Below are 24,248 nucleotides of genomic sequence, written 5' to 3'. Positions count from 1 at the left end.
AGTGAAGGGCTGGGCCTGAAGCCAGGCTTGGTTTGGTCCATGCAATTAAAAAAAAAAAATCCAAAAAAACCCCCTAACTTAATTAGTTGCAACATTTACAAATTATGACGTTTCACATAAACATCCGGACTTTGGACTTTCTCGTAAACTTGGAAGACCTTACACCCTGGGGCACCTGTGCCTGGAAATACCTGCCAGGCCAAGTGCTCCCTTAGCCGGGCACCACTCCAGGCCTACAGGTTCTGCCCCTTCCTACTGCCTCACACCTGGCAGGCTGCCCCATTGAGGTGACCTGCCAGCTCTGTTGGGGCATCTGGGTTTGTAACCCTCGGCCTAGACTCCAGGTCCCTTCAGCTCTATAATCCTGTGAGGCCAGGAAGCCAGCTGGCTTCTATTTTGGGGAGACAGCATGCTCGGTGACTCTGCTACATGCGCTGGAAGCAATTACACATATGTCCACGTTATACATCACGGCTAGAAGAGGTGGTACTATACCTTTGAACCAATCCCCAAATACCTGCTTAAATTACACATTTGCCTGTTCCATAATTACCCTGTCAGGTATTAGGAAAAATTGTTCCTGGGTAGGGTGGAGGGGGTAATGGGCCTGACTCCCACTGGGTGTGGGAGGATGGAAGATGGGCCAGTGATTCAGGTTGTGGCCACCTGAACTGCCTCAGGGCCGGTGTCTCCAGCTCAGGCACATGGGGATGGTCTGGTGGAAGGCAACGGGTAGCAGATAGGCCAGGGAATCCTTTTGGTGGCAGCATCTGCTGGCTGGAGCACCAGCTGGCCAGAGGAGTGACAGTTCCCGTGTGGCTTGAACTACATAATGGAGACAGGGAGGCAACCTGCCTGGGACAGCACAGCTCAGAAGGTGCGACTGAGGGGCCGGCCCGGTGGCTCAGGTGGTTGGTGAGCTGTGCTCCTAACACCAAGGTTGCTGGCTCGATTCCCACACGGGCCAGTGAGTTGCGCCCTCTACAGCTAAGATTGTGAACAGTGGCTCTCCCTGGAGCTGGGCTGCTGTGAGTGGGCTGCAGCCGGCAAGAGCGGCTGACCAACTGCCTCAGCGGGGGTGGGGGGTGGGGGGGTGGGGGGTGGGGGGGAGTGGGGGGGTGGGGGGTGGGGGGTGGGGGGGAGTGGGGGGGTGGAGGGTGGGGGGGTGGGGGGTGGGGGGGGAGTGGGGGGTGGGGGGGCGCACAAGGCTCATAATACCAGCATGGGCCAGGGAGCTGTGTCCTACACAACTAGACTGAGAAACAACTGCTTGAACCAGAGTGGGGGGGGGCGGGGGGAGGTGGAAGAAGAAAAAAAAAAAAGGTGCGACTGAGACCTGACATTACTAGGACACCAGGGGACAGGGTGACCAGGACAGCTTGCAGCAGATACTGAGGCTGTGGGTACTCTGCAGGTATCCCTGACACCCAGGCCACACGGCTGCTCTGTCCTGCCCCAGCCCTGGTCTGTGGGGCCTTCCTGGCTTCCCTCAGGTTTGATTGTCTAGCCTCTGAAAGCTCCCCCTGGGCTGCTGTGGGTGGGTCCTCCTTGGTTTCCACAGATAACACAATTATCTTGGTCCTCGTTGGTTTCACAGATAACACAATTATCATCCACTGGTAATAAATTGATTGGAACCTTTAAGGATCCAGCGATTTCATGTAAAATTTGGATTTCTAGCCTCTCTTGAAATATTGGAAGATGTAATGATTGACCTGCATGGACTGAACTGCAGCACCCCCTGTAGATAGGGCGTGTGCCCCCCCAGTTCAGCCCAGGCCCCACCTTTCCCCACCTTCTCCCACACCCAGCCAGCTTCACCTATTTCCTCACCTGGCTGGCCTCTGTAAGGCATCAGTGAGCTCGTGAGCCTGCAGTTCCAGCTCTGAACCATTTCTCCAAACTGTGGGCTCCTGTCCAGTCCTCCACCCACTGCTGCCTAGGTCCTGGACCAGCCTCCCCCAGCCTCCCTGCCTCTGCCCCCGCACGGCCGTCCTTCTGCACTTCGCAGATGCAGGGACATCCTGATTGTTGTATCCCTGCCCTGCAGACCTCGCTCTGAGCTGCACAGCTTCCCTGGAGCCCGTTTCTTCCTCTGGAAAGTGGGTGTGGTGTAGATGGAATGGCTTCCCGTAGGTAACAGTGCCCAGTCCAGAGCATGGCACCCAGTGAGTTGATTCAGTGTGACTGTAATGCGTTGGGCCAGTTCAGGGCTGAGAGTCCAGGAAACGGGGTGAAGCCAAAAGACACACTCCTTTGCCTTCTCATCTGGATGTTGCCGAGCCTGAGTGTAGCCCTGCCAGACAGCACCATTATTATCCCCATTTCTCAGATGAGGAAAGTGAAGCTTGCAAGGCCGGGCATGGCCAGCTTGGCTTAGGACACAACTCGCATCTCATGCCTGAGTCCCCGGCTTTCTGCCTCACCACCCACCGTGGTACACCCTCACCCACCGCCCTTGGACAGAGTCGCAGCGCCCTTTGGCCTGGCATTCGGAGCCCCTGCTCTGCCTCCCACATGTCTCCTTCACATGTCATCTCTGAGAAGCCTTCCTCAACTCTCCCTCACCTCACCATACAGCTTCTCTTACCGACCCATTGCTGTCTTCCTGCCACCTCCCCTCCCACAGTGATTGTCCCTGAGGCTCCAGTGCCTACCATAGGCCCAGCTCTGAGGGATATTCATGAGTCTGTGAAGCGCCCGCTCTCCAGGCACCCAAGCTAGGCTTATGCCAATGGTCCCACTAAGTGTGGGTCTGAGCAGCCCCAAAGAGGGAGGCCCTGTTGCTGGAATGACCCCTCACCTCGCATGGGAGATGACCCACTGGGGCCAATCTCTCCCTAGATGCCCTTCCTGACAGGTGGGTGTGCAGCCCTGACTTGCACACCTCCAGTGACAGGGAACTCCTTCCTAGGTAGCCTGATGGATTTGCAAAGTTTTTGTTTAAGTCTGGCTCTTCCCAAGTCTGATGCCACTGCAAATTCTCTCCACCTTGTGGCTCCTGGGGAGGCAGCCAACTGGTTCAGTGAGGCTGGCTGTTCCAGGGCCATTGCTGTCATTCCCCACCCTCCCTCTCCTGTTCCCTTGCCAGCCTGGCCTGTCTTGGGTGCACCCTTTCTCTGTGCCCTCTGTCTAGACATTCCCCCTTAAGCTCCCAACTTGTCAGCACCTACCCAGCCTTCTGACCTCGGCTCACACCTCTCTTCCTCTTCTGACCCCCAGCAGGCCGGGGCCAGGTTACAGGTGTTTGCAGCAACCTGTACCTTCCTGACACTGACCACTGTGCATACCAAGGTCGGGGTTCCCATGAATTTTGATTCTCTGTCCCACTCAACCACAGCCTCCACGGAGGTGGGGCCCCTGGGTATATTTCTTGTTATTGTGTCCCAAATGCCTAAGTCCCTCATGCATAGTGAGAACAAAAGTATTTGTTGAACGAACCAAACGGATGCCTCTGAATGAATGTCGTTTCCCACCGGCTCCAGTTCAGGCTTTGGAACACCAGAGGGCGCTCTTGACCTGCCGAAGGCTACCCTGGGGAACCGCTGACTCCTGCCCTCAGGCCAGAGCCTGGGAGGTCAGCCTGGACGCTGGGCACTGAGGACGCTGGCTAAAGAGGGCCTCCTTTAGCCTCCAGGGCTCCCCCTGCTGGGGTCAGTGACCATCACAGTGGCAGGAAATGTCACTCACTGAGCCCAGCCAGTGTGCCCAGCACTAGCGTTCCCCCAACTGCTGAAGAGGGCTTAGGGAACAGGGGTCTACAGAGCTCTGAAGCCCATTCTCTCTCCACATGAACAGGACAGGCGTCCAGTCCCTGATTTCAGGAGAAGCTGGATGGACCAACTTCGTACCCAAATACCTGCATTCTCGCAAATCTATTTTTTTTTTGGGGGGGGTCTTTTTTTGGGGGGGGCATCCGGATGGCTCAGTTGATTAGAGTACGAGCTCTGAACCTCAGGGTTGCCAGTTGGATTCCCACATGAGCCAGTGAGCTACGTCCTCCACGACTAGATTGAAGACCAAGAGCTGCCCCTGAGTTTCCGGAGGGGCGGTCGGATGGCTCAGTTGTTTAGAGCGTGAGCTCTCAACAACAAGGTTGCCGGTTCAATTCCCGCATGAGATGGTGAGCTGTGCCCTCTGCAACTAAGATTGAAAACAGTGACTGGACTTGGAAGTGAGCTGCGCCCTCCACAACTAGATTGAAGGACAACGACTTGGAGCTGATGGGCCCTGGAGAAAGATACTGTCCCCCAATATTCTCCAATAAAATTTTTAAAAAATCAAAAACCTGAAATTATTTTTTAAAAAAGTCTATTGTTTTGGAAGACCTGAGTTTGCCCCAGTGACCTGGTGCAGATCTGTGGGCACCCTCTTCCACTGTAGTGGGGTGGGGGTGCTGGAGGGTGCTTTGTTGCCTGGGGAAACAGGAAGAAGTTCAGCCAGCAACCAGCCAGAGGGCCCCACTCTGCAAAGGTGTCACAGGCATCCCCGCAAAGGACAGGACAAACCTACTCTGCCAGCCCCCACAGGGCTGGCCCAGCTAAGTGCTCTCCCAGAGCTGGACTTAGCAGGAGGCACCTCGGATGCTGAAACCCAGGTCTGGGGACGCGCTGGCCATTGCCTGGAAGATGTTGAAGAGCTACAGAGGGTGAGCGATGCATCTGGAAACCGAGAGCAGAAGCAGCAGCACAGGCTCCCTGTCCTTTAGCTGCCCCACACATGACACTTGGGACAGTGGGGACACAAGGCAAGGTGGTCTGAGTCAAAGAGCCCTGCCCTGGGCTGGTGAGAGACCCTGGGGAGGAAAGGCCAGACTGGTGGCCCTTTCTCGAAGGCCTGGCTCTGTCTCCCTGAGGTTCCAATCTGGGGGCTTTCACTTCGGGAAACCTGCTTTCATTCTGTTTCCGCATCTGGAGAGCTGGGGAGCAGCACTGAGGGGGTCAGATTAAAATGAGATGTAGAATGTCAGAATCTAAAAACAGATGAATTTGGGATATTACAGATGAATCATTGAACTAATTACACATTTACAATCAAAGCTGTTTTTGAACAACAAGAGTGCAAGAAAGCATATGAATGAATGTGTGCTGCTCTGTGGTCCTTCTTTGTTCACTTGATTAATTCCAAACAATCCAACTGAGTCATTTACTTCGAAATTGGTCCCAGGCTGAGGCCTTGCCTCATGGCCCACATATCAGCTTGGAGCTTCTGCCGTCCCTGTCTCCAGGGCCTGGGCCGCCGGTGCTCCCGTTACTGCTTCTAGAGACACTTTGCAGCTCCTACCCGTCCCCTTCTCCCTGCAATGACTCCTGTGCATTTAGCCAGACAGGTTCTGGGCACGGTGCCTGGGGGGCTGTGCTGCCGGGCGTGAGGAGAGTTGGTTCTGGTCCCTCACCGCCAGCGCCAGCCTGTAGCTCCTGCCCACTCTCATTTCTCAGGTTGGCCCCTTCCCCTCCATCCTCACCAGGACATTCTTGATTCAGGCTACAGCCGCGAATTATTGCATCAGCCTCCTACCTGGACCCCTTCTTCCAGTCTCTGCCCTGGAGCAGGGAGGCCTTTTCAATACACACGTCTGTCCATGTCACCGAGGGGTTCCCCTGGACTCCAAATTCTTCTGCTGCGTGGGTGGGAGGCCCTTCACTCAGTATCACCTTCTCTCCTTTTCCTGCCCGTCCTCTGAGTGTTGTCCCTGGACACATGGGGCCACAGTACACCCCCTGCTGTATTCATGGTGCCTGTATTTGTGCAGCATGGAATGCCTTCCCAGCTTGTTCTCCTGCTGAACTCCTACTCATCCCTCAAGACACACCTCAAATGTCCCTTTTCTGTGAGGCCTCCCCTGGTCTCAGGCAGTTATCCAAATCTTCCTCTGGGGCAGAATCCCTATCTATGTGCATTACAGCCCTCCCCACAGCACGGTAAAGCTCTCTGTATGGAGGGTTTCCTACTAGACTCAGGGACAGTGGGCAGGATGGGTGGGTGACAGGCCATCTGTGGTCAGAATCCCATCAGAGATGGCTGGGCCCAAAAAGTCATTTTATGAAACAGCTCAGAGCCCAAATCAGTGAGGACTTATGAGCACTTGCTGAGGGGACCTGTGTTTCCTGGGCCTGCCGGCCTGGTCTCCTTCCTTCAAGTAACACAGCATGAAACAGAGACTGCAGCTCTAGTTTGTGGATGGGAAGATGAACCGCTCAGGAGTTTCGTGATGGGTTCTAGTTAACAGAGGCCTTTGGAACTGGTACCACCTGCAGGCAGGAGAAACAAGGGGACTCCAGAGCTCAACATGGTTGGAGGACAGATCACTGTCTGGGCCCTAGGGGGTCTGCAGGTAGAAGCCAGGCCCACATGTTTGCCACTATGAGATCTGGAAAAGTGGTATGGCCACTCTAAGCCTCAGTTTTTTCAATCCACAAAATGGGCACAAATCGTACTGCCCCGGGATGGGATGTGCTTTGAAATTGTGAAGCGCTGCACAGATCTGATTCCTAATGTTTTCATCCAGGCCAAACCTCACACTTTGCAAATGTGGACACAGAAGCCCAGAAAGGCTGAGTGACTGCCTAAGGGCACATGACTGTGGTCCCTGGCAAGTCCTGCTCCACTCAGCTGCTCCATGACAGGATAGGACCTGGCCAGGGAAACGGAATCGGACATTTCATCATGAGGGAGATGTGTTTCTTCCTAATTTCTAATAATGGTCACGACACAGATGTATGAATGAGGATAGAAGAGAAGGTGGGATAGAGAAATGGACTTCTTTAAGTTACTTTTTTCCCCCCATGTTTTTGAAAAGCAAGAATGGGTCTTAACAATTTGATAAGGGGGTGGAAAGCAGTGCATGGGGAGAGAGCTCCAGGGCTAGACAAAAATAGGATGAGGAGGAAAAATGGAACATTCACTCCAAATACCTGGTGAGAGGGGAAGGACCCTCCGCCAGTACACAGACAGTTGTGAGCCCCAGCCTGCTATTGGGACCCACTTACTGATGGGGTGGCTGGTGTGATGGAGGAGAGACTGCAGCCCAGGTGCTAATGGGCTTTGTCATATGGGTGGGCTTGTGCCTCAGCCAAGTCATGACACCCTCTGAGCTCAGCGTCCTCATCTGTCAAATAGAGCCGACACCACCAACCTCCCAGGGTGAGAGGGCCTGCGAGCCTGTACCCAGCAAGCACTCAGCAGGTACACTTGTTTCCCTGGCCTGATGGAGGGGCTTTGGGGGATGGGAGGGGACAGTCCTTTCTTCCAGTTCTCTTTGGAGGGGGAATCTCTGAGCCCTTGGCGTGGCACTCTGTCTTTGGGGGCAAGTGGTTTCTATAAACAGAGCTAAATTTCCTTGGTCTCCCACCTCTCACTGTGGCCTCTAAGATTCTACTTGATGCAGCCCTGGAGACCTCTTTGGCTCCCCTGCCACCATCTTCCCATCACTTGCTCACTCACTCCAGCCACACTGGCCTCGCATGCACCCTGGACACATGAAGCTTGTCCCAAACTCATGACACGTGCACTTGCTTTTCCTCTGTCGGGAGCGCTTTTCCCTTAAGATCACTGCATTTTTTTCATCATTTAAGTCTCAGCTCAAATGTCATCTTCCCTAAGAGCCTTCTATTGCTCAATCTCAATTAAACCCACCATCCACCCAGCCAGCAGTCTCATCACGTCCCTGCTTTATTCTCTTTGTGGCACATGTTGCTGTTTGAAGCTATCTTGTTTGGCTTGTTACTTGTTTATTGCTTCTCTCCTCCCCACTACAGGGAGAGGCCTTGTCTCTCTTGCTCGGTACTGGTCCAAAGACCCAGAAAAGCACCTGCCACAGAGTCACTGATGGATGGGGTGGCATGTTCCCCACCCCAGGGCCTCAGCACCACCGGCACGCTCTAGGTTCCATAATTTCCATGCATCCCTGACCTCGCAACCTAACACTCTCCTCATATGTCCAAATGTAGAGAACTCTTAAGCCCTGGAAGATATTACCAAAACCATGTTTTTCAAGACATGGTTTGAAGGTGTAAAATAAACCAGAAAGTCACTAAAGTTCAACAGTAAGCATCAGAATGATCAAATACCAAAGTAGAGAAAAGTGAGGATTTTTGTATTGTAAATATGAGATGACGAGAGGGTCTGATATGTAAAATCAAGGTGTAGGCAAGACTGAGTCTTGCATGAGAGACAAATCTTTTCATCTTCGACAGAAGCCATAGTTTGGAGCAGAAAAAAGGGGTTGTGATAAGAAACCTCCAGGAAAATCCCAGTGACCCTAATAGTTCCTCCAACTTCATGGCAAACTCTCTGTATTGATCCCCTTCCCCCACAGCTTCCAGAAAGAAGACTGAGACTGGGTCTTTGTGCCCCCCTAGCACCCAGCATAGAGCATGACATAGCTTACAGATTTGTTGAACAGAACCAAGCCTCCTATTTATGAGACAGCAAAACCACTTTATCAATGTAAATGCTGATTACTACTAAAAAATGGAAGACTGCTGAGCCCAGAGCTCTCTGCAGGTCCTACCTTGGATTCACAATGTTCTGAGCTCAAAACTCCCCCTATACTGCTGATACCATGATGTCTGCTGTCCCTGAACCAATTGGGATCCCAGAGCTCTCAAACCTGGTGATTTCCTCTTTAAATGCTCTACCTGCAATTCCAAACCCTACCACCAGGTGGCAGTTAGGGTTACAGGAATTTTTTCAAAACTAGTTTAATCGCTAAGACTCTACTTCTAATGAAAATACACCCTAAATTAAAACAAGATACATACATACATACATACATACATACATACATACATACATACACATCCATTTTTTAAACTTATTGTATTGGCATAGATTTAAAAGTATGATAATACCCACAGTTGGCCAGGGCTTGGGGAAACATGAAGCCTTCATAGGATGTTGGTGGGAATGTAAATTAGTACAGCCCCCTGGAGGACAATTTGGCAATATACATCAAAAGGCTTAAATGCGCAAACCCTTTGGTCCAGCAATTTAACTTCTAGACATTTATTCTAAGGAGATAATGGAAGTAAGCCCTGATTTATTCCCAGGATGTTGAATGCAAGGGCGAAAAAATTTCAATATAAATAATATAACCTGGAGCTTGGTTAAATAAATTACGCACAATAAAATACTATGTAGCTACTACATTCTATAAGAATTCTTAGTGATGTGAAAAAATCGAATGACACATTAAGTGAACAAAATAAGCTACAGAAAATATGTCCAGTGTAATCCCAGTTTTAAAGTAAGAAATATAAAAACAAACTTGTGCATGAAAAAGTGCCAGAAGAACAAATACCAAAATATTGAGAGGATTTATCTGTGGGTGGTAGGGTTATGGATGATTGCTTTTTCCTCTTTTGTGCTTTTCTCTATTTTGGGAAGGTTTTATAATAAACACTCTGCTGTTGTCATCAGCAGAGAGTGATTAGTGACCCCACAAGGACAGGCTGGCCTCTGCACAAGACGGCTGTGGGCGCCTGACCCCGGGTCCTGTCGGTCCATACCCTGCCCCATGGACATGGGTGGCTCCTAGCCACTGCCCCCTACTCCCATTGGGTCTACATATGGACCAGGTTTCAGCTGTTCTTGTTCACTGGAGGGACCAGTCCTCCCCTGGATTAATCCAGAAAACCCAGGCTGCAGTCTCCACCACAATCCTCCGCAACTCTTTTCTTGCCCTTTAGGAAGTGACATGTTTTCAGCACAAACTGAAAATAAAAAAAATCCTCCCTGAACTGGTTTTGAAGTTTATTAAGCTGCAGAAAACACTCCTTTTCTACAACTGATGGTTCTCAAAGCTGTTTTCCTCTCTAAAGTCTGCTGATGGGTCATAATGGTTTCCCAAGCCTGTCTTTCCTTCCCTCGAGGCTTTCTGTGGTAAGGAAAGAGTGACATTATTAAGGGGCTGCCACGTGAACTGCACTTGCGCTCTGCCTGTGTTACCCACTGACCCTCCAGCTCTGTGGGTGGGATCTTCCAGGTCCCAAGAGGCTGAGAGGCTCGCCCAAGTGTGCACAGCTTAGCCGGGATCAACGTGGGTCTGACTGATGGGAAGCCCATTCAATACTCAGCATATGAGGTTCCTCTTAGATGGCCCAGGGCCCTGCGCCCCTGCAGAGGCCCTAACCTCTGGGATGACCACATGAAACCATCTGAAAACAGACCCCAGGCTGGGAGCGAGGCCCTCCACAGGCCAAGAGATCTGGCTGTCAACTCAAAACACATAAGCCCCTCCCTCCCACCTTCCCCTTGCCCACACAGGCCTGCTTTCCTCCCGTGGGGGAGGCCAGGCCAGGTATCTCCCCATCCCGTGGGCCTCACGGAAGGGACAGCCCTCAAGGCAGTGCCAGAACCAAGGTGCTCAGAGGCACACAGCTGGGCAAGCCGGGTGGTTCCTGGGCTGGAGACACGAACGCCCTCAACCCAGCCAGGCAAAGGGCCCAGATTGGTGTGGAAACCAAGGTGTGTGTACAAACTGGGGCTGGGTGACCTCAGGAAAAAGGGCGACCTGGCCCTGGGGCAATCATGGGTGTGACACCACCTTCCCCTCACCCATTGCCTGGTGGGGCCTGCTCAGGGCTTTCTAGGGATGAGGAGCTGGAGGGGCCAAGGGCACCGCTTGAGCTGCCTGCAAATGGGCAGCAGGGAAGGCTTGCTGGGCCCTAACCTCCTCCTTCCCAGAAAGCTCCCAGTTCACGCTGCTTGCACATCCTTCCCCGGCCGTCCCCTGGCACATTCTTCCCAGAGCCCCATCTCTGGCCCAGGCTCGGTGCTGAGCATCTCACATGCTAACCCTTCAGCCTAGATTTCCAACAGCCCTGTGATGCCGCACTGTGACTAGGCCACCGTCTGCTGTGACCTGTGGTGTCTGCGTGCTCCAGGAGTGACCTCATTTCATCTGAACCCTGCCCCGATCTTCATAGGCAAGGAGACAGAGACTTAGGGCAGCCAAGGCATTTACCCCCCAGCCGCCTAACTCCGCACCAGGATGCTAGCCTCTTGCCCAGAGTCCCCCAGCCACCCCCACCTTGCCCCCATCCACCATCAGCCAATGTCCTCTCTGATGCTACGGAGAAAGGAATCCTGGGTCACCATGTGCTCAGAGGAGATGACAACAGTGGGGAAGAGGGGAGACACCTAATCACTAGCCACCGCCCTTGGCCCTTTGGACAGGAGCGTCTGCAGTCAAGAGTAACCTGGACTATAAACTTAGATGGATCAGGCCAGAGGGGTTCTGTCAGAAAGTCTCCAGCCCTCCTGAGCTGGTGAAGCAAACCGTCCCCAAGACATGAGGCTGCAATATTCCAGCGAAAGCCCATGGTTCCCCAAGAATCTATCTGCCTGTCATGTAGGAATGGGGAGTGACTCCTCCCCAATCAGGAAGGGGAGGTGATGGACCTGGCCCCCAGGGTGCTCCCGCAGGATGAAGGTGGATCCTGACAGGTTTTCAGGGTTCCTTCTACTTCATGCTGAGCAGGATGTTTCTGGTCTGAGAGGCCAGGCTGCCGCCTCTGGGAAAGCTATCTTGACTGATCGAGAGACTCCAAACATTACTCTGGACCCAGCGTGGGCCGCTCTGGGCACAAGATAAATGCCCCCAAAGTCTCCGCCGAGTCCTGGAGGGCCTGGTTTGTGATGCATTTTCTCTGACTGTTACCTCCTCAGTCTCATTTAATCCCAACTCTAACGCTGTGAGGGAGGCCTTCATCACCCCATTTCACAGAACAGGAAACTGAAGCTTGGAGAGGGTTAGCGCCTACCCCAAGGTCACCCAGCTAGGAGGCACAGGTTACCCCTACACTTGGGATTGCCCTCCGCAACCTCCCAGGAAGGCAGCGCCTGCAGGACTGGGGACCCCCTACCTTACCTCCAACACTAGCCCATCCAAGTCTGAACAGATCTTGCCATTAGAGAGGTCTCTGAATCAGTCAACATTTCCCTCCCTGCATTGTACTGGTCTGAGGCACCGAACAAACACATCCTCCAGCAGGACGGTCCCGCCACACTCTCTTTCTACCCCCTGCTCTGATGTGTCAGGACTTCTGTGCAGGACTCGCAGCCCATAGCCACCCTTGTTTCTTCTGTGGTCCTCATCCAGCCTGGGCTGGGGACACTGATTCCAAGTAAAAGCTAAGTTTTAGGTTTAACTGTAAAAGCTCTGAGAATTGATAAACCACAAAGGTCGAACCGGAACCTACCCATCTCCCGTTCTTGAGTGGTGAAAGCACGTGGTAGACTGGGATGGGAGTGCCCTATGCACTGGGAAGGGGCAGGCACCAAGCCGGCCTGGAGGCTGCTCCACAGCCAGGGGCTGGACCCTGGGCTCCGGGGGACATACTGGCAGGAAGAGCAGTGCTGGGTGGACTCAGGACACCAGGAGACTCCTTCTCAAAGCCTCTTTGCTTTGCCTGCGAGGCAGCTGGAGCTGCAGACAGTTCCTGCCAGGCTGAGGCCCTGCAGCTTTGCATGTCCTGGGTCTCCATAGAGCTAATGCTAATCCCTCCACAGAAAGACCAGAACTCCTGAGGAGCAGAGGAGGGGGGAGAGAGGAGCGCAGACAGTAAAATAAAGGCTCAGAGGAAGAATATTGGCTTGAGAGAAAAGGGCAAAGAGAGCAAGAAATAAATGGTAAATTACCGGGTAGCCATCTCGTCCTGATTGCCCCTGTGGTAATTAATATGTCATTAATAATCAGACTTTCAGCAGAAAACCATATGGCAACACTTAGCACTCAATCGAGGCCCCAGACTCCCCCAGGTTCTGTGGCAGAGGCTGCTGGTGGGGAGCAGATGCTTTTGGGGGAGACTCAGGGCGCTGACAGGTCTAGGGGACAGAGCACCCACTTTTTACCTCATTTGGCCAGGCTGGAGGGGCCACCAGGGCACACAACCATGCATGTCCTGCTCATGCCAGCCAGTGCACATGGCAAGGACCAGGTGGGGACATGGGGTTTACGAGGGTGTGTCACAGCCACCATGGAAAATGCTCCTAAAGTGCTGAGGGGCCGAGAGAGCAGATGTGGGTTTCCTGCCTGCTACTGGGATGGGGTGAACCCAGGAAGACAGCCTTGGGAGCCAGAGATATGGGGGGGTGGGGTGGGGGCGCTTATTGCTACTGGATGCTTCTCTACCACCACGAGCTCGAGCTCGAAGCACTGACTGCCTGGACTGTGTCTCCCTCGTAGGCATGCCTCTCAGGTTGCAGCTTGAGAATTTTGCATTCATTTAATGCACTTAATTGTTTAACAGCAGAGTTAAAAAAAACACCCTGTTCCATCGTGCTCTGCGTTATGCATTCAGCGAGTTCACACAGGCTAGCTATCTCCATGTGACAGCCAGGAATGACTCAATGGAGAAAAAAACTGCTTATGGCCAATACATCTACACATTCTTGTTGGCTCGCTTTTTGGCTTAATGTGGTGCTAGAAGCATCGAAAAGCCCAGATTCCAAAGGGTGCCGACTGGGACATGAATCATGGTAAGTGAAAGTCAAAAATAAAACAGCTCATCAGAAAGGAATTCCTTTAGAAAGTTCAAACTCTCAATGTGCTTTTTCTTTTCAATGTGCTTCTTGAATCGATTCACCAGGATTTATCGGGCAAAAAGTGCCACAATGACTCAAAGTCAGGCTTGTCGTGGTTCTTGGAAAACAACGGGATTTCCGGTTCAATGCTGCCTGGGGCGCCAGCCTCTCCTCCACACCTTTCTCAAACCCAACACTCTCGCGGGCAGCTGCCCAAGTCTGAGAGTCAAACGCATTTTGGCAAAGAGAAATGGACTCTAGCATCTAGTGATTAAGCGCAAGTCAGTCCTGGCATAACTGCCTGACTCCAGAGCCCTTTCTGCCAAAGCACGTGAGACAAAAACATTTAAACAGATCGACTGCAGCAGAGCAGTTAGAAAACATGGGCGTGGTGCTTGCATTTCAGTGGACCCAGTGGAGCCAGGGTCCGGTGAGGAGCAGCCAGGCTCGTGCTAGCTCTCTTGGAAGGGAAGTGATCACAAAATGCTTCAAGGAGCAGGTCAAGCCTGTGGAATTCAGTGCTTGGGTTCATCTGCATACTTAAAAAGATATGGCCCCTGTCCAGACTGTTATTTTTAGGACACACCTCTCCAACCAAATACTATTTTCATGGAAGTGCTACAGAGAGAGAACAAAATGTCTTATCTTTCAGGAGCAGAGAGCATAATCCAGGGCACTTACTGGAGGACCTGCAAAACACAAGCAGAGAGGCCACAGTCAGAACCAAAGCGGGGGAGAGTCCCCACGCTATGATGGGACGCCTCGCACAGCTCCTGGCCACCCCTCTGCACAAGGCTTTGATGTCGTCACAGGCCCCAAAGCAAATGGCGGGGAGGGGGAGCAACTTTGTCCTTGGAGGGACTGGGGTGGGCATGTGGGGGGTGATAACAATCCCGCACCTGTGGGTTCATGCATTCATTTTACGAGGCTGCTGCTTGGGCCACCCATGTTGGACTTTGGCCACCTGGGCAGGAATCAGACCTTGTTCTCACCTGAAGGACAAAGTAGGGTGCTCACTGGGGGTTTGGTTCATTTCTATTAAAAGGGAGAGACTTGGGGGAGGAAATATTTTGGGCAGAGGGAAGAACATCGCACTGGGATGTGTGTGGCTGAGCAGACGTGTGGGTGGTGCCTGAGGCCCGGCTCCGGGCTGCACGGGGTACTTGAAGGGGACAAGTCTAGAAGCACAGGTGCTGCTGCAGGAAAGACTGGTGCAACAAGCCAAGGATTGTCCCACGGAGATGAGGACTCATGGAGAACACTCATGACACCCACAGGTGTCCTCACTTTATGGTTTGCAAATTGCATTGCATATCTGTGACTGCATCTGACCTTTTCAGTACTTTGTGAGAGGTGTGATGAACACACCCATTTGACAGATGACAACAGAAAGAAGTGACTTGCCTAAGGCCACATAATTGCTTAGGGATGGAGCTTATCCAGGAAGGAGGTGTCCCAACTTCACCCCATACTCACTTTCTACTAAGCCACATCGGCTCCTGGCAGACCCCGGACCTCAGTCCCAGGGAGGCAAGTAATGGGACCTAGTGGTGAGACAAGACCTCAGGTTCACAGAATTTTCCTTGAATGGACAGGTACTTAAGAGAACAATTACACAAGGGAAAGTACAGGGAGCTCCCAGAATGTGACAGGTTGGGCCCACTCAGGGTGGGAAACTAGGCTGAATCCAGAGGGCGAGGACAATTTCTGGGAGAGGGAGGTGGAGGCAGGAGCAAGGCAGAGATGGGAAAGCTCAGAACATGCCAAGATCACTGGGCTTTTGAGGGCTGCAGTAGGGGAGGGGCTGGGGAGAAGGCAGGGCCAACCAGAGCACTGGGCCTTGGTCCCTTGTCACAACCCAGGAGGGCGGGATTCAAAGGGCAGTGGGGGTGGGGCACTGCAGGTTTTGCATGGAGGAGTGATTCCAGGGGCCAGGCATGGGCCCCAGCAAAACTGCAGATGTCCCCATGCTGGCAGTGGAGACGAGAGAGGTGAGTCAGAGGTTACTTGTCAGTGAGGACAGGCAGGACTTGCTCTTCGATTTAATGGCAGAGGTGGGGTCAAGGGGTGCATGGGGCATAGAGTAAGGAGAACGGTGAGAAAAAGATTCTTGGCTTGAAAGCTGATGTATGATGGTGCTAATACCCAAGAATGGTAACATGAGGGCTATGTCTCCCCTAAGTCTAGACTAGGGGCGGGCAGGGTGTTGGCCATTTGGACATCCATACAGCTAACTTCTTACTTTCAGCCAAGGACCTTGCTCCCTGTTTTACAAAGAAAAGCTGCCAGACGGATGTACTGTCATCTTTCTGATGCCACATGCACACACCTGCCTGTACCTGCGCCTGTGGCTGGCCTCCTCTCCAAGTCCCTCAGGTTAAGTAGGAGGGGCTGACCCGCCTCTACCTTCTGGGGACACTGCTGCACCCTCCACACCCACCGTCCCTCTGCCTGTCACAGTTAAGCCTGCTCTCAAGCAGATCCTTCCCAACAGCTCTGAAACATGCTCCAATTCCTTTGATTAAAAAAAGTACAGGGTGGCCAGTTGGCTCCGTTGGTTAGAGCGCAGTGCTGCAGTGCTCATAACACCCAGGTCGACGGTTCGATTCCCACACGGGCCAGTGAGCTGTGCCCTCCAGAACTAGATTGAAGAAAAACAACGACTTGATTTGGAGCTGATGGGTCCTGGAAATACACACTGTTCTGCAATATTCCCCAATAAAAATTAAAAACAAACAAATAAACAAACATATACTCGTATTTTTAAATTTCCAATTATAGTTGACATACAACATTATTTTAGTTTCAGTTGTATAACAGTGATTAGATATTTACATAACTTCTGAAGTGATCGCTCCACTTAAGTCTAGTACCCACCTGACACTATTCATAGTTATTACAATATTACTGACTATATTCTCTATGCTGTACTTTACATCTCCGTGACTATTTTGTAGCTACCGATTTGAACTTCTTAATCCCTTCACCTTTTCCACCCATGTCCCCAGCCCCCCTCCCATCTGGTAACCATCAATTTGTTCTCTGTATCTATGAGTTTATTTCTGTTTTGTTCATTTATTTTGTTTTTTAGATTTCACATATAAGTGAAAGCATACTGTCTTTGTCTGACTTATTTCACTTAGCATAATACCCTCTATGTCCATCCATGTTGTTGCAAATGGTAAGGTTTCATTTTTTTTCATGGCTGAGTAATTTTCCATTATATGTATGTACCACATCTTTATCCAATTGTCTATCGATGGACACTTAGATTACTTCCATATCTTGGCTACTGCAAACAATGCTGCAATAAACATAGGGATGCATATATTTTTTGAATTACTGTTTTAGATTTCTTCAGATAAATAGCAGTGGGATTGCTGGGTCACATGATCTATTATTAATTTTTTGAGGAATATTCATACTGTTTTCCATAGTGGCTGCACCAATTTACAAGCCCTCTAACAGTGCACAGGCGTTCCCTTTACTCCACATCCTCGCCAATACTCGTTGTTTGTTGATTTGTTGATGATGGCCATTCTGACAGGTGTGACGTGGTATCTCATTGTGTTTTTAATTTGTATTTCCTTGACGACTAATGACGTTGAACATCTTTTCATGCGTCTATCGCCATCTGTACGTCCTTTCAATTCCTCTGATTGAAAAGCATCCTTTGCTTGCACATCCTCCTCTATCCCTGCCCGGCCCTCTCCCTTGTAGGCACATTGTAGGAAAGAGGTCATCAGGGGTGCGTGGCATGTGTGAGATCACGCAGCCAGTGAGGGGTCAGTCTAGGCCGACAGTGGCACCATGGGACCCCACCCATGGCACCATCCACCGTCTCCAGAGGGGTGGCCAGAGTGGGAATGGCAGCATTCTAGACTGATCCCATTGCTGTTGGGACAGGACACATCTAGCCCATCTAAGAGACTCCAAAACACACCAAGTCACCCCTCTCGCGGGCCCTACTGGCACCATATCCCCAGCCCATCATCACTTCGCAGGGGCACCACCATCACAGCCTCCTAACCGAATTTCTTCTTCTGGGCGCCCCAACTCTGCCAGTTAGAAGGGCCTTTGAAAAATGCCCACCCCTTCCTAAGGCTTCTAACTGCACCTGGAATAACATCCAAACTCCTGCTCTCCTGTGTGGCCCTGCTCCTCGTCAACACCCCACCTTTGGCCACCATACTGCACTTGTCTCTTAGGTTCCCCAAGGGACCTGTTCTCTTCGGCCTCAGGACATTCACATCTATCACGTTCCCGGGGTCATTGGGCTATGGTTCATTGCCACCACCTCAGAAAAGCCTTCCTTAAGTGCAAAGTCTGAAGACGTATTGGTTTCTATCACAGCTCCGTGCTATTTCCTCCTCAACACTAATCACAATCTTTGATTATTAAATCCATTTATTTGTGTGTCATTGATTGTCTGTCAGCCCTATCAGCAAGGCCGGGACCCCATCTGCCCGGCATCCCGCTGTCTCCCGCTACCTAGCACAGGGCCTGGCAGACACATATACTCAGTAAATCTCCGCTGAATGGATGAGGGGCTGCCCGGCAGGCCATCGTCTCTTCTAAGCCTTCTTAGAAGAGGGCTTCATTGCCTAGGATTTGTGCTGTGGCTGCTGTAGCCTCTGGAGATGGGATCTGGGGCCAGCAACAGGCCGGGCACCCAGCAGTGATAGATGGTGCAGGGGGCCTGGCTCAGGCTGTGCAGGGGTCCCTGCCGAGACATGAGGCTGGCTGGAGGGTGGTCCCCCCACGGCTTGGCCCCATTGCACACACAGCTTTCAAACATGTGTTCCAGGCATTGCTTGGATCTGCTGACTCCGCTGTCAGGAATGTGGGAGCTATTAAATAAGAGCCAGCTGACTCTGGAAATAAATGAAATAGGTCTGAGGGAGTAGAGGGGTCAGTGACTCCATGGCCTGTTTAACTAAATTGATGTGGTCCGACAGGGTTTCCCAAACTGGGTGCCATGCCCACATGTACCTTGAGGTTCGGAGGGTGCATGAGTGGCTTGTTGATAGGTAAGCAGAGGTGTGTGGAGGTCTGGGGACCCATTGTGCCCACCTTGAGCTCTAGCCCCTCCTGGGATGATCATTGCCTGAGTGTTTCCCGAATGGTATATTCCAGGAAAAGCAAACTGGGTAGAATATTTTCCATAGCCTGGCAGGTGCGCAGCTGCACACCAGGAGGTGAGGGCTGGCCTTGGTGCCCATGGCTGTTGGGGCCATTCTACTTGCTCACAGCTCACAGCTGCTCCTCTGTGTTGTGCCCAGACTCCTGACTCCCACCCCACCTGCTTCCTGCTCTGCCCGACAGGCCCTGGCTCTGACCCAGCCCTCTGCCTCCCACCACTCAGCAACCTCAGGTTAAGAGACGCTGGCTCCTGACTCTTGAAAACCCAAACTGCCCCCACCATGAGGACAACCTTCAGCCATGCTTCTCCAGGGGCTTCCCAGGGGAGCAGATTGGGCCAAGGGCTTTTAAACTGAGTACACGAAATGAGGCTTGGAAGTTGGCAAATTCAGAGCCAATAAGGAATTAGGGAGCCAGACACTTAGCTCAAGCCTCAGGCCCTGTCTTTAATTATGCCAATACTATCAGGGAGTGTCCAGGCCTTAGAACCCTGGCTCTCCAGCAGATGAGCTCCAGACCCTGAGCAAGTGCCTACTCTCCCTGAGGCAAATTCTGGTACTGTGAAATGTGGGCGTAACCACCCCTGCGTCTCTGAACTACTGTGAGGATTGAGCGAGATACTGTGCATGTGCTAAGTGCCCAGGTCAGCACTGGCATAGAAGAGGCACCACAAACAATGCAGGCTGAAATTATGGTCATGTGCCGCTTAACGGTGGGTATACGTTCTGAGAAATGTGTTTTCAGGTGATTTTGTCATTGTGTCCACATCATAGAGTGCACTTACACAAACCTAGGTGATATAGCCTACCACATGCCTAGACTATGTGGTATAGCTTACTGTTTCTAGACTACAAGCCTGTAAAGCATGTTACAGCCTTGCCAATACCTGTTATTTTCTGATTTTTAAAATAGTAGCTATCCTAATGTGTGTGAGGTGATATCTCACTGTGGTTTTGATTTGCACTTCCCTAATGATTAATGATGTTGAGTGTCTTTTGGATTGTGCTTTAATTTATATATTTATTCATTTTTCTATTCTGCCAATCTCTGTCTTTGATTGGAGTGTTTAATCCTTTTATATTTAATGTAATTGCTCCTAAGGTAGGGCTTATATGTGCAAATTTGCTATTTAATTTCCATATGTCTTCTTTTTTCCTCCATTACTCAACTATTGCTTCTTTTCTATTATATAGATATTTTCTAGCATACCTTTTCTTTCTCATTAAATTTTGTTTTAATGGGTCTCAAAATTCTGTGACAGAGTTTTGGTCAAGCTGTTTCCATTAAAAAGTACTGATTTTAAAAACTAATGACTTAAAAACTGCCACACACAGAAACAAATGGTCCACAGAACATTCTCCTTCCTTCTGAAGTTTTTACCATGCATTGTAATCATTAACCAGTCTTTTACTGTTACACTTAAATGGCCAATTGAGACAAACAGTTCTGAGACCGTTCTTCCACCACTGATTGAGACTGGGGTGGCAGGTATTGGGGATAATATTCATTTAGCCTCCGAGCTTTCGGGGCAGACTTGGTGACCGTGCCATCTCCAGCTGTCTTCTTGTCCACTGCTTGGATGACACCCACAGCAACAGTCTCATGTCACGAACAGCAAAACAGCCCAGAGGAGGGTAGTCAGAGAAACTCTCAACACACCTGGGCTTGCCAGGAACCATGTCAACAATGGCAGCATTACCAGATTTCAAAAACTTGGGGTCATCTTCCAGCTTTTTGCCTGAACGACGATCAATCTTCTCCTTCAGCTCAGCAAATTTGCAAGTAATGTGAGCTGTGTGACAATCAAGCACAGGTGTGTATAGGCACTGATTTGGCCTAGATGGTTGAGGATAATCACCTGAGTCATGAAGACATTGGTGGATCATTTTTTTTTTCTTAATAATTTTTTTTTTAATTGGGGAAGGGGAACAGGATTTTATTGGGGAACAGTGTGTACTTCCAGGACCTTTTTTTCCAAGTCAGGTTGTTGTCCTTTCAATCTTAGTTGTGGAAGGTGCTGTTCAGCTTCAAGTTGTTGTCCTTTCAGTTTTTTAGTTGTGGAGGGCGCAGCTCAGCTCCAGGTCCAGTTGCCGTTGCTAGTTGCAGGGGGTGTAGCCCACCATCCCTTGCGGGACTCGAGGAATCGAACTGGCAACCTTGTGGTTGAGAGCCCGCGCTCCAACCAACTGAACCATCTGGGAGGCAGCTTAGCTCAAGGTGCCTTGTTCAATCTTAGTTGCAGGGGCCGGAGCCCACCATCCCTTGCGGGACTTGAGGAGTTGAACCGTCAACCTTGTGGTTGAGAGCCCACTGGCCCATGTGGGAAGCGAACTGGCAGCCTTCAGAGTTAGGAGCAGGGAGCTCCAACCGCCTGAGCTATTGGGCTGGCCCGACAGACACATTCTTGACATTAAAGCCCATGTCGTCCCCAGGAAGAGCTTCACTCAAAGCTTCATGGTACATTTCAACAGACTTTATTTCAGTTGTAACATTGATTGGAGCAAAAGTGACCACCATGCCCGGTCTGAGAACACCAGTCTCCACTGGGCCCACAGGGACAGGACCAATACCACAAATTTCGTAGACATCCTGGAGGGGCAGACGCAAAGGCTTGTCAGTTGGATGAGTTGGTGGTAGGATGCAGTCTAGAGCTTCAAGCAGCATGGTTCCACTGGCACTGCCATCTTTACAGGTGACTTTCCATCCCTTGAACCAAGGCATGTTAGCACTTGGCTCCAGCATGAAGACACCATTCCAACCAGAAATTGGCACAAATGCTACTGTGTCAGGTTTGTAGCCAATTGTCTTAATGTAGGTGCTGACTTCCTTAACTATTACCTCTTGTCTCTTGGCTGTAATGCAGCTCAGTGGAATACATTTTGTTAACACCAACAATTAGTTGTTTCACACCCAGTGTGTAAGCCAGAAGGGCATGCTAAGGGGTCTACCCATTCTGGGAGATACCTGCTTCACATTCACCAACACCAGCAGCAACAATCAAGACAGAACAGTCAGCCTGAGATGTGCCTGTAATCATGTTTTTTATAAAGTCTCTGTGTCCTGGGGCATCAGTGATGGTCACATAATACTTGCTGGTCTCGAATTTCCACAGGGAGATATCAATGGTGATCCCACATTCACATTCAGCTTTCAGTTTATCCAAGACCCAGGCATACTTGAAGGAGCCCCTTCCCATCTCAGCAGCCTCCTTCTCAAATGTTTTTATGGTTCTTTTGTCGATCCCACCATATTTGCAAATCAGATGACCAGTAGTGGTAGACTTGCTGGAATCTACGTGTCCACAGACAATGATGTTGATATGTGTCTTTTCCTTTCCCATTTTGGGTTAGAGTTAGTGGTGGTTTTCACTACACCTGTGTTTTGGTGGCAAACCTGCTGCAAAAAGCTAGCATACCATTTTAATACAGTAGTACCTTGGTTTTCGAATGTCTCCGTTGATGAACATTTTGGTTTACAAACGCCATAAATTTTATGGATCTATGGTACCATTAGATAATAAAATTCATGCTAAGTTTGCAGTTTTAGGGGTTGATTTTAAAGGTCTGGAATGGATTAATCCATTTTGCATTACTTTCTATGGGGAAACCGTGCCTTGGTTTTCAAACGTTTCAGAACTTGAATGGTCTTCTGGAAAGGATTATGTTAGAAAACCGAGGTACTACTGTACTTTTGTTTTTTTGATGCTATTTTGGGGAGTTATTTTCTCCCCCCCCCCTTTTTCCACCTCCCCCCCTTCCATTCCGGTTCAAGCTGTTGTTTCTCATTCTAGTTGTGTAGGACACAGCTGCCTGGCCCATGCTGGTGTTATGAGCCTTGCACTCCCCCCTCCCCCAGGCAGTCGGTTGCCTGTTGTTTGTCGGCCGTTCACAGCAGCTCACGGCAGCTCTCGCCGGCTGCTGGCTGCTCATGCTGGCTGCCGGCTACCCACACTGGCTGCTGGCCACTCACACTGGCTGCCGGCCACTCACGATGGCCACAGGCTGCTCATGGCAGCACACGGTAGCCCACAGCAGCACACAGCAGCCCACGGCAGCACACAGAAGCTCATGCCGACCTTCGGCTGCTCACGGCAGTCCAGCTCCAGGGAGAGCCATTGTTCACAATCTTAGCTGTAGAGGGCGCAGCTCACTGGCCCACGTGGGAATCAAACCGGCGACCTCTCTGTTAGGAGTACAGTGCTCCAACCACCTGAGCCACCTGGCTGGCCCGGAAGCTATTTTCTTAGTGGTTGTCCTGGGGATTATAATTAACATCTTAGTTTAAGATAATCAGGTTTTGATTAAAAACAATTTGCTTTCAATTGTATACAAGTACTTTGCTCCAATATAGCTGTTTGGTATCCTATATTATTTTATTACTTTATACATTATAAGCCCACCAACAGTTTTATCATTATTACTTTATGCAATTATCTTTTAAATCAGAATAGAGAAAAGAATTACAAATAAAAATACATTTTTATTGTCTTTCATATTTGCCTATGTGGTTACATTCACTGAAGCTCTGTATTTCTACGTGGATTTAAATTACTGTCTCATGTCCTTTCATTTCAGACTGAAGGACTCTGTTTAGTATTTCTTGTATGTCAGGTCTGATAGTCATGAATTCTCTCCATTTTTGTTTATCTGGGCATGTCTTAATTTCTCCTTCATTTAAAAAATTTTTTAAAAAGAGTTTTAAAAAATATAGCTAACATACAATATTATATTAGTTTCAGGTATATGCAAGAGTTATTCAAATATAGCTAACACACAATATTATATTAGTTTCAGGTATACACAGAGTTATTCAATATTTATATACCTAAAGAAGTGATAACCATGATAAGTCCAGCAACCATCTGACACTGTACCACGCTATCACTATATTATTGACTATATTCCCTATGCTGTACATTACATCCCCATGACTTATTTGTTTTATGCCTGGAAATTTGAATCTCTTATTCCCTTTCATCTCCCTCCTCCTTTTTAAATTTTTCAATTACAGTTGACATTCAATATTATTTTATATTAACTTCAGATGTACAGCATAGTGGTTAGACATTTATACAATTTAAGTAGTGATTCCTCTGACTAGTCTAGTACCCATCTGGCACTATACATAGTTATTACCATATTATTGACTATATTCCTTATGCTTTACTTTATATTCCCATGACTGTTTTGTAACTACCAATTTGTACTTCTTAATCCCCTCACCTTGTTCACCCACCCCCATAACCCTTCCCGTCTGGCAGTCTTCAGAACATTCTCTGTATCCATGAGCTTGTTTCTGCTTTGTTTGTTTGTTTATTTTGTTCTTTAGATTCCACATCAAAGTGAAATCACACTGCATCATCTTTCTCTGTCTGACATACTCCACTCAGCATAACACCATCTAAATCCATCCATGCCACCACAGATGGCAAGAATCCATTTCCTTCCATGGCCAACCACTGTATACATGTACCACCTACTCTTCATCCATTCATCCATCTATGGGCAACCAGGCTGCCTCCACATCTTGGCCACTGTAAATAATGCTGCAATGAACATATGGATGCACATGTCCCCTTG

General features: G+C 50.0%; 1 protein-coding gene and 1 pseudogene across 1 annotated transcript in view; both read right to left on the bottom strand.

The window, feature by feature from the left end:
* COL23A1 (collagen type XXIII alpha 1 chain) overlaps positions 1-24,248 on the bottom strand; it is a 319,377-nt gene that overhangs the window by 33,150 nt on the left and 261,979 nt on the right. Inside the window, exons 4-5 of the mRNA XM_074313377.2 lie at positions 14,209-14,216; positions 12,643-12,669 (exon numbers count right to left, since the gene is read on the bottom strand). Of these exons, the coding sequence (XP_074169478.1) occupies positions 12,643-12,669; positions 14,209-14,216 (35 nt within the window). The remainder of the gene's footprint in view (positions 1-12,642; positions 12,670-14,208; positions 14,217-24,248) is intronic.
* LOC109434253 (elongation factor 1-alpha 1 pseudogene) lies at positions 21,046-22,362 on the bottom strand (annotated as a pseudogene).

This window comes from Rhinolophus sinicus, chromosome 5 (genome assembly GCF_057876585.1).
Source record: "Rhinolophus sinicus isolate RSI-liver-muscle chromosome 5, RSI-T2T, whole genome shotgun sequence".
Taxonomy (NCBI): domain Eukaryota; kingdom Metazoa; phylum Chordata; class Mammalia; order Chiroptera; family Rhinolophidae; genus Rhinolophus; species Rhinolophus sinicus.
This window is presented reverse-complemented; position numbering and strand designations above follow the sequence as displayed.